The 11,429-nt window shown below is 42.4% G+C and overlaps 1 protein-coding gene across 1 annotated transcript in view; it reads left to right on the top strand.

The window, feature by feature from the left end:
• Positions 1-4,660: 4,660 nt before the first annotated feature.
• Positions 4,661-11,429, top strand: part of LOC146867278 (guanylin-like) — a 30,457-nt gene continuing 23,688 nt past the window's right edge. The window contains exon 1 of the mRNA XM_085603944.1: positions 4,661-4,952. Within this exon, the coding sequence (XP_085460070.1) occupies positions 4,875-4,952 (78 nt within the window). The 5' untranslated portion in view covers positions 4,661-4,874. The remainder of the gene's footprint in view (positions 4,953-11,429) is intronic.

The following is an 11,429-nucleotide window of genomic DNA, read 5'->3' as shown; positions in this document are numbered from 1 at the left end:
TTACTTCCTTAGATACTTTAGGAGGTGGTCCCAGATCATCAGGCCAGAAGTAGAGTGGTTCATAATTTTCCCAATCGCTAGATTTGAGTATTTCCATGTCATCTACTGATCACTGGCTCTGCGGCAAGTAAAGATTAGAGAGCTTCCAGTGTCTTTAGGGATTTCCAGTTTAATGAAATAATAAATATACAGATACTCCTTAAAGTACTGGAATTCTTTAAACGGCTCCTCCTGCAGCTGGTGTTGCTAGAGGGGACCTTGATTGTGGTCTTCATAGGCCTGCAAGTAAATAAAAGTGCTGTTGTTGGTTAGCCTAACTGTTGCTCCCATGTAAATTAAAAAATAATGCATTAAGACTGAAAGTCTTGTTTTTCACACAGAATAGTTGTTTGTGCGCTATGTTTTTCCTCTTTATTGCCGACATTGTAATTTTCCAGAAGCCTTCTATTAACTAGTGAATATGCACATGTTTTGTATTAGACAACTGATAGCAGGGTTCTCATAGGGAGGAGAATAGGCAACAGGAAAGATGATTCATGAGAAGAACAGTCTGGACCATAGAATGCAAATGATGTAACTTTTCAAGGTCTAATGTCTCAAGACTATTGTACCAGTCTGAGAAAATGGGGAGTTAGCTTTTTCATAAGACTTTGCTTAACCCCTTCAGTGCCACGCCCTTTCCCCGCCCTGTGCCGGGCGTTACATTAGCGGGCGGGGTTCATGACGAGATAGTCTCGTCATGGGCACAGCGCAACCGTGCTCCATGACGAGACCATCTCGTCATGGGCACTGAAGCGGTTAAATTCTATTACAGGATATAGAAGATGAAAGAAAATAAAGCTCAACATACAAAATAATGTGTGTCTATATTGGTGGATGTTCTTGGAGTAGAGTAGTATTCCTCTCCCGACTTCTGGCTGGAGACTCATCTCTAAGCTTCTTATAATTCTCTACATGAGAGGTTAATGAGCTTATTTCTTAAATGCCGTCAGATTTATGACTGCAAATTTTTTCCAGCCTAATATGCAACGGCTTTATATCTATGCATTGAATCTCTCATCAGAACTCTTTATTGGATAGCTGAACTGACACCTTATTGTCACCTTGTATATATTTAGATTAGGTAATTTCCTTTATGGAATCATGCTTGCTGCATTATAACAATAACTACTATTATTCCGACTGATGTATTATTTTACCTTATATCAAGTGTCAGACTATGTTCCTTTCTAATGCTAATTCTAATGGGGAGAGGAGTTGGCCTAACGGCTAGGGCACTCGACCTCGGACCTGGGGAACTGGGTTCGAATCTTAGTAATGACACTGAACTTCCTGTGATTCTGGGCAAATCACTTAATCTCCCCGTGCCTAACAAAAAATGAATGTGTCTCCTCATGTAACGTAACTGGTGCTATGTAAAGCGCTCTGATACCTGATTGGATTCGGGTCAAGTTTGCGCTACATAAAACTCTGCAAAAATAAAAAAAATACCTAAAAGATTAATCCTTGCTGACCAACAATTGAGATACCAGAGACATTAGAAATATTACTTTTGACTCATACAAAACTCCCTTTATTGACTAGACTGAACGTCTATAATAATTTAATGCTTTGTAGATGATTGCTCCTTCTTTATTCCTGTTGACAAACAAAGGTCCATACGACCAGTGGCAGGGGTTATTTCATGATTGCTCCCAAAGTCTGAGATATAGAAATCCCCACTTCCTCAGATGTAAGCTGTAAAGTGATCTATAGTGTAATAGTAAAACAATTGTGTGTATTACAACACATTATGTTGCAATATTATTTCATTTGGAGTGCACTAGGAAACATGAAATTGTTGGTGGCAATGTTACATCAACTTGAAAATGCACAATAGATACTCCTGAATTAGACTCAGTCAATAACATCACCATCTTGTGGAGAAGTGTGGCTCACTGGTTAGAGGCAGCAAACCCGTAAGCAGAAAATCGGCCAGGGACCAGGGTTCAATTCCCGACGCGGCAGGGTTGTGGACCAGGGTCAAAACGGACTCGATAATTCTCGCCTCGGTACCTACTCTAACCAGGAACACACTCGGCAACTCTGGGCATTAAGCTTGCCTCATCTCTACAACAGCCCCCCACAGACGCCGGGGATGCCTGGTTTCACCTTGGAGATACCCAGAAAGGGACCATCTCACAGGGATAACCAGGACGGGTTCCCCAGCGGTCTACAGTGCCGGGATGCCCCGTTGCTGGGGCAGCTGTGCGCTTTACAAGTCTACAACATTTACTGTCAAAAACCATCCTTAGGGGGACGGGCAAATACATTTAACAAGGGATATTGATTAGCTCTTTTATGAGTTATAATCTGACTAATCCCTGTGCTTTTGTTTTTGCCATATGGTTTTAATATTAATGTCACCAAAAACATTGGGTTGATTTCTGTAAATGTAACCAGTCAGTCCTTTTAAATAGGGTACACCTGTGCGATTTCCACAAACTTAAACACTCATTCCTTTCGTCCTCCATCTAAATGACAGAGACATGCCCACCCCAACATGGCTCTCACCTGAGACAGACCACTGTACATTAGATAGTATGATTTTACTAGGCTATACTTACTCATATACACAGAACAGTATAGATAGCTTGTGGAGTGGTGCTTAGACCAACTATAGTACAAGTCGATGTTTTAGGGAGAATGAGGGAGAATTTATTTTTCAGACTCAACTAGACCAGTTCCTATAGTGTTGTTTTATACAAATTTTCTATACAATTATATTTATGTGATACATTTCTGTATTTTTTACATTTCATAGAAATAATATAATTCACTCACAATTGCATTTTGTGTCAAAGATGAAAGCAGACACTAAGTACCTAGTGATAGCAATTTAGCTTAATCTGGCTCTGTAACATAATGGGAGTTAATATTTTAATTGAAAATGTATTCCAAATCTTCTGTAATGGAATAGGACAACAGCCATTTCATAAGTGTTCAGCTTTCAGAATACAATAGCTAACAATGTCAAACAGTTAACCACTGGACACAATGTTTAAATTTATAATTTCCAATTCAATTGTCTCTCATATAGTACTTGAGGGATGGAGTGCTAAGTGAGGGAATCTTACTGTTTGACCACTGATTGGGTTATTGTGAGTAAGTCTCTTGGGTGTTTGGAAAATCAGCTGTCTTATTACATGGCTGTTGAATTAGATATAATATTGAGCAAATGTGATCATGCTATATGACAAATGGTTAAAGGCGATTCCTATAGAGAGGAGTTTATGGCTGTGTTGTGGGCATGATGACCTAAGCAAGAGAACAATCTTACAGGACATTCTGATGCAAAAAGCTTAGTATTAACTACATTAATTGCCCAGATTGTTTGCATTTCCATAATTTATCATCAAGTAGTTGCTGGTTGAAACAGAGAAGTCTGGTCACAATGATCTCCAGTGAGATTTCTTCTAAATGAAACCGACAGCACGGAAGAACAGAGACAAATGTGCCAGTATCACTGAATCACTTATTTGTAGAGATCCAAGACTTGCTTAACTAAAGTTATGCATAAATCAAAAATTATATATGTATATGTTTTAATATGTGGCATTTGTACATCCTAAACCCAAACAGAATGTAGCTGAGTTTCGTACATGGTCATAGACAGAGATAGCGTACCTAGGTGGAGCGTATTATTATGTTTTATGATATTGTGTTGCTTAAAGCGGTGTGTCTTTAGCTCTTTTCTAAATTGGAGCAGAGTTGGGGCAGTCTTGATCTCTAGGGGGATGTCTTTCCAGATCCTGGGAGCATAGATTTAACCCCTTCGCCGCAGCGCGAATTCCGCCGCGGCGCTGGCGGGTTTTGCTGTGAGAGCGGCGCCGCCATGCTCATGACGGAACCACGCCGTCATGAGTCACGGGCGAGCTGTGCTCATGACGGAGTGGTTCCGTCACGGCACCGCCCACTTACGTTGGACGCCCGCACAGGCGGGGAAAACGCCCCGCTTGGGCGGAGCGGCAGCCAACGGCCGCGGCATGACGGAACCACTCCGTCATGAGCACAGCGCGACCGTGGCTCATGACGGAGTGGTTCCGTCATGAGCAGGGAAGGGGTTAAACACACTGTTGTGTTGTCCTTCCTTTCTCTTCTTCGTCTCTAGTCTGTTGCTATACTGACTAAAGGCGCGCTGAGACTGATCGAACATGGTGAGCTTATTAGCCAGATAGGCGGGGTGAAATTTACTATTAAGGACCAGAAATGAACTCTAATTTGTGAGCACTGAGGTTCAGGTGATTCCACCAGGCCAATCCAGACGTCGCTTTGGAGGGCAGGATAAACATTGGAAGAGGGTGATGCAATAAAGGGGAAATGGAAATTGTTTACAAATCAATTTGAACACTTTTACCTGTAGCCTTCTCCCGCTTGGCACTTAATTGCATGGAGTCAGTTTCCATTCAATTTTACACCAGTTTTGATAAGACGCCTGTCATTTATGACCACAGCTCCAGATAAGCACACATTCCCAGCCCTGCCAAGGGCCATATAAAAATCGTATATTCTCATCCAGCTGGGCGAGGTGCAGCAGGGGTGTGGCCTAGTTCCTCTCGCCACTGAGAAATAATTAACTCTTTGTCCACAGAATATTTATTGGCTGGTAATAGGTTAACTCGACAGTTTCACAGATTAATGGTTCACCAAATAAGTGCTGGGTAACGCTTATAAGCAGTGGTGATCTGGAGGGAGTGAACAAGAGCTTGGGGAAGAGCAGCATACCAACATTAAGTATTCCCAGAACAAGCGAAAACATTTGGTGGAAATAAAACAGACAAAGGAAGGAAAATAAGATTTCACTCCCACAAAAAAGAAACAAAGTTTCATCCACCATGAAATACTTTCTCCTGTTGGTGGTCCCTGCATGTCTGATGATGATGATGCAAACTTGTCAGGCAGTCTATGTCAAGGTAAGTCCATTCTGAATGTCTCTAGGTAAATGAAACATTAAGTGTACAATCTGAGCAACCTGTACATTTCTTAAAGATTTATTAGTCTCTTTTTGTGTTCGTGAAATTGTTCTTTTAATAGTAATTAAAAATTGTGTTTTTTTAAATGTGCTTGGTTCCACAGTCATGTAATTTCTGAGTTGTGTAAATGACTATCTGTAAATTGAAATGTAATGGTATTTAACACACCAATTACTTCCAAGTGAAGTTTTAGCGCTTGCAAGATAGAAATATTTAGCAACACACTGCAAACTACATGAACAATTTCAGGTGTCCTACACTGAGTCAAGTGGAAACATGAAAAAACAGTTAACTAACTAGTAGAGGCCACATGTCACAAGGCAGTGCTTCACAAATCAATAAGTTAAAGCAATAACTAAACAGAATAATGATGTATTAATGCAGAGCTAGCCTCTTGTTAAGGGTTCAACTGATGTTTTATTGTTTTTAATTGATTTGCGAAAGGGTGACACTCCAGTAGCTTTAAGGAATATTTCATTAGGGCATTACCATGGGATAATTGTCTGCCACCCAAAGTAAGCATGAAGCTAAAGGCAAGAGCGTAGGGGGAAAAGGGTAGTTACATCATGAAAGCATTCGTAAAATACTTTTTGGGAGCATCACAGGTTTTAAAAACGTAATCTAAAGGTTTCACTTTCGAAAGGGAAAACCTAAACGATTTGATTATAACCGAAGGCATTTTCTAGGTGAACTTTCATTGACAGGCAGATGGTGCGACATCATGAGTTCCTTGAGAAAGGCCACACAGCAGTCATATTCTGATTGGCTGATGGAGCATTATTATGTAAAATGCGTCTTAGATGGGGAAGGCATGCTTTTGCTGCCTGTTAATGCCCAGTGAGAGTGAACTGATTGGCCCGCACAGACCACATCTTCCATTTCATGTGCTTTGGATACGTTTGTCGGATCCGGGCCAGTTATGATTAAAGTAAATCACTCTGGCTTTAAATAAACAGCTGCTCTGCTTCAATAAACACTGTTCAACAGTCACCAGTTCAATATTATCTGCACTAGCCACGCGGCTTATTAGAAAAAGTTCTTATGTACTTGCATAATGTGGCTGCTTGCACCAGCCCATTTCTCCTGTTAGCACCGCCTAAAACAGAACCAACTAATAACCATGAAAGTGGGAAGAGGGTGTGGCGTAATGGCCAGAGCTGCTAATTTCGAAGCGGGGGAACCTGGTTTGAGTCTCAGCGTCAGCTCAACATCCTGTGATTCTGGGAAAATCACTTAATCTCCCGAGCCTACAATAAATGAATGGTCCTTAACTGGCGCTCAAGAAAAGCACCAGTGTTGATGATTAAGTACTGGTCTCTGAGCACCGGAAACCACCGGCTCAAAATAAGCACTGCAGCAAATCAATGTCTTCCAACGTGCACCTCATCCACCTGTGAACCGTTCTCATCAGAACCAGGGACTCCGATCACTGGGTATCTGAAGCCACTGTCCCTGAAATAATTCATCTTGAAGTGGGACCAGAACCCAGTGCCTCGGTTTCATAAAACTGTGAAAGTCTAATCTCTTTAGACTAGGATTTTAGTTAAGACCTTCACTGAGGACACAGGCTGTGATGAAGGAATACTAAGTAAGGGTGTCCTCCACTTCCAACCGGTGGCACTTAAATCCTTTGTGCAGATCGCATGCACTTAGCTGGCACACTTATGTAGTGGTTGAAAGGCAGAAAATGGCACTCTATAGAACTCACCACTAAATAACCTGAAGCTGATGTGGCTTAGTGGTGACAATGGCTGAACTTGGGAACCTAGTTCAAATCCAGCACTTATTTGCCCATTGCCTAAAAAAGGTGTAATGTAATCTGGTTCTCTTATAAAGCGCTCAAATGCTCTCCCATCAAGTATGCACTATATGAAACTGTACAAAAAGTTGATTTCACAACTCGAGGATCTGAAAAGTTAGTAATTTGAAAGAATTTGTGTGGCTTTCGGAGATGTGTATAATCTTTTCAATTTAAATATTGGATGGAAGTATGCCAGAGATAACTTGGCCTTACGCCAATTAGATGGTCTTCCTCTTCCAGGCTAAAATTGATCCATAGACCTCTTAATTGTACTTTGTGTAATATTAACAAAATCATGAGTGAGGCTTGTTGAAGCAATCTATACACAAGAGTTTATGCAAAAGAGTTGTAATAGATTCTCTATCAGATTTACATTCAAATGTAGTTATTGAGAAAGCCAAAATACCCAACCAACAACAGAATAAATAATATGCATTTCATATTTCACAAAAAGACAAATTACACATATATATCATCAAAATCTACAAAACAAAGTGTAGGCAAACAGTCAAAATAAGCGTATTTCCAGGTACAAATATTTGTTTCAAGGTAACATTGGGTCATCTTTGAAGGCACTGTGGTGTGGGTGAAGTTTCAGGCTTCGTAACCTTACTTATACGTCTAAAAGTATGACATTGTAAGGGTTATCGCTCTTTTTAGGAACAGATCCAAACGTAGTGATGTTGAGTGGAAGACCAAGCACTTGATTAAGAAGCATAATTTTCTTAGCAACTTATGTACTATGCATAAGCATACCCAAAAAGCAATACCATTATAGAAATCAATTCATCAACATCCCTCAACAGAGGATTAGAGCAATTTTGCAATCAGTAGTGTCTGAACACAAGGACCAGTAAAATAATGACTAAAGTGATGCTTTGCACTAAACGACTTGTAAGATTTGTATTTACTTTCCCAATAATATAGTGCACAATGGAATCTGCTTATCAGAAATTAAAATACATTGGGCAGGTGGATGCATAACACAATCTTGCGTTGAATATTGTAAGGAGATGGCTGGTTATCACATGTTCAGATTTAATTCAATGGGCCATTTATACATGTCAAAGTAGCCACCTAACTATGTACAGACTGGAACCAGACTGGAACGTAACTAGCCCTACGGTGTGAGCTTTTTTTGTAGTGCCACATAATTATAGGAGTGGCTAAAAGTACTAATGTCGGCAACTTCGTTTTTGTTGGGAGTCCTGTCGCCATTGGTTAGCCGTGTACTTCATAAGTGTCAAATATAAATAAATGAATAAATAAACAAATAAATAAATAAATTTAAAAATGTGAATGTTAATTAGGCGGTGGCTAAAATTATTGGGAGGTAAGTCATACGTTCAATAATGAAATATTAAGGCAAAAGGCACATTTCAGGAGTTAGTCTATTTTTCAGTACTTTATTGTAAAGACTGAGGTCTTGAACAAAGCTGGAGATAAGGGCATATCTTTAAATTAGAATTCCTGGAGAGGGCTTTGATTGCATGATTGCCTCTCTGCCCTCAGCAGGGTAGATGTGGAGGGAAACCATAAACAGTAACTACTTTTAAGGTCAGTGCTGGCAACCGAGATGCAACAGTAATCCAAAATCAAGCTGATGATGTGGACTAGGGCCTAATTACACATCGACCACGTTCTCCAGGCGAAGTGGCACACCTTTACCTAGGTTTGCTCTTGGCAGAAAAAAATCACCTCCCTCTGAATAGGTGCAAAATAGCAGTTTCTGTGTGCATGATAGGCAGACGGCTGTGGAGAAACGCCAGCCATGTCTTTCACTGGAAGTGGACTGACGTCTGTTTAAATAGAGAGCAAAGGCATTCCTATACCAGCCTGCAGGGCAGGGGCATAACGGAGGCCCCTGCGGACCCTGCGGTGCAGAGGTGCCTCCCTCTATGAGGCCCACATGCAATTGCATATCTATGGAGCCACGGTCGGTAGTAGGAGTAACTGCAGGGCGGTGACGTGGGGAGGGGGAGGGGCAGGGTGTGGGGTAGTAAACTATGGATTACGGAGGTTTACAGGTAAATTAACATATACATTAATAAAATGAATTTCGTTGTGTGCACTGCATCTCCAAATGCGATGCAGTGCACACAACGAAATTCGTTTTATTAATTTATATGTTAATTTACCTGTAAACCTCCGTAATCCATAGTTTACTACCCCCCACCCTGCCCCTCCCCACGTCACCGCCCTGCAGTTATTCCTACTACCGACCGCGGCTGTATCTATGCATTTGTTTGAGGTACGGGCTTCTCAGGCGTCCCACCCACATTCTATATGGACCACATCATTTAAGGTTATGCCACAGCTGCAGTGGGATGTCTAGGGGGTCTCTCTGAACCCAGTGCTCCCCTTTGATTGCGGTGTCCTGGGGTGTGGCCTGACTGGCGGTTACCTCTATGTGACACAGTCAGTGCGTCTCCTGACAGCTTCTTTACTTCTATCTTCACCCACATCTGTTTTATAGTAGTAAGACAAAATGTTTCCTCATTTGCATGTGGCACCATGTGTTCTGTATTACATTAGGGACTGCAATAATGCCTGTGGCCTTTCTATAAAAGAGAAATGCCCAGGGGCACAAGAAGCCGGTGCAAAGTGGATGCAAAGGCTCTTTTCCCTCCCCAGGAATCCCAGCTTGGCTTATTTGCAGGGTTAAATACTTTAGCGAACTTGATTAGTTTGATTAGTTTATCAGTCTTTCCATGTAAACCCAGCTTGTGTTACCTGGCTGCTTTCAGATATAAATCCAGTTGACAGTAGGCAATGCTTCTGTTTCACCATCTATAGTTCACATTTTGGGATGAAGGCGGGTCTGCCGTCCTACCACGGAATGCCTGAGAGATGTACTTCACTAACCTGGCAGAAGACCAGCCACCATATTTAGAGATCTCTGCTAAATTGGCAAAGATCTTTTTTTTGTGTGTGCATCTTTTATATAGCGCGAACTCGACCCGAAGGCATTGGAGCGCTTTACATGAGCACCGTATTTACATTACATATTCAGGCACGGGGAGATAAAGTGATTTGCCCAGAATCACAGGATGTGGACGCGACCCCGAGGCTCGAACCCTGGTTTCCAGCACCAAAGTCGGCAGTCTAGCCGACGGACCGCATCCTCTCGCTCTGTTGCCGCAGCTGACCACTGTGGTGGTGGCTCCGAGGAGGGTAACTTCTTTAGAGCGCCCAACCAGCTTTTTGCTTTTCAAAAACAGACTCCAAGAGCTATAAATTGAGGAAAAAATACAAATGGCCTTCAATGGCTGGCAGTTTTCTCTCTTTGTGGCAGTCATTTGTGGCTACAGACGTTGACATTGTTTGTAAGTGGGTTAGAAATCTAGGGGCAGATTTATGTTTGACTTGCGCCTCATTTACGCCGCCGTTGCGTCACTTTTGTGACGCAGCAGCGGCGCAAATCCTGCGCCATGGTGCGGGGTATTTACAACGTGACGCATCTGGGAGATGCGTCACGTTGTAAAGCCCTGCGCCACATGTAGGCGTTCCTGTGCAGGTGGGGGCGTTCCGGCGCAGGAACGCCTCCTAAAAGTGGCTGAGTGAAATCTACAAGATGTCACTCAGTCACTTTTGAGCCCATGCTGCGTCAAAACCCTGCGCCTGCTTGAAGCAGGCGTAAGGATTGACGCAGCATTGTGAAGATAGGGCCCCCCAGAGCATTGCTGGAGCTGCGTCACGCTTGCGACGCAACTCCAGCAATGCGCCACTTTTACGGCACAGATGCGTGACGCATCTATTATTATTATTATGGAATTTTGTAGAGCGCATGGTTACGCACCTCGGCGTGTCCCCGCGCTAAGAGGAAAGATAGAGGCGAGTCATGCAATAAATCATATCAGTGCGGAACGGTAAAGATGAGTTTTTAATGCTTTACGAAATTTGGTCTCTGAGGATTCAAGGCGCAGCTCTATCGGAAGTAGATTCCACTTTTTGGCCGCCAGAAATCTGAAGGATCTCCCTCCCATTCGAGCTTTCCAAATTTTGGGAATGGCGACCAGTCCAGTGCCCGAGGATCTAAGCAACCGCTCCGATCTGTAGGGAGTAATGAGATTACAGAGAGGTGTAGGCGCCCTACACGTAATGATGCGATGGCACAAGCACGGTGCCTTGAAGATAATCCTCTCCCTGACGGGCAACCAGTGGAGGGACTTCAAGGCAGCTTTAGATGACGTTCTTCTAGGAAGCCTCAATACCAATCGGGCAGTTGCCGTTTTTGCCCCATGGTGCGCCGCATTATCAATGCGGCGCATCCATGGTGGCGGAGCTGGGGCGCACAATAACTGGCGCATCCCTGCTGATATGCAGGGATGCGTCAGTTATTATAAATATGCCCCCTAGACTTGGAATCAATCGCAAGTTTGAGTCCTAATGCGGATTACAGCTGGTAAACAAATTTGGCTCCCAGCACTTTTCGTTATGAAAACAAATGCTACTAATACCTGGCAAAATTTGTAAAAAAAAAACAAAACATTTTTTTTTTTTTTACATTTTTGCATTTCAGAAGGCAGTAGCCATGCAGTGTTACCAGATTATACCCTACTTACGGTAATCAGAATCTAGAGATATTACTGCACCCGATAAATGCTGCAGTCTGC

This window comes from Triturus cristatus, chromosome 1_2, assembly GCF_964204655.1.
Source record: "Triturus cristatus chromosome 1_2, aTriCri1.1, whole genome shotgun sequence".
Classification (NCBI taxonomy): Eukaryota; Metazoa; Chordata; class Amphibia; order Caudata; family Salamandridae; genus Triturus; species Triturus cristatus.
This window is presented reverse-complemented; position numbering and strand designations above follow the sequence as displayed.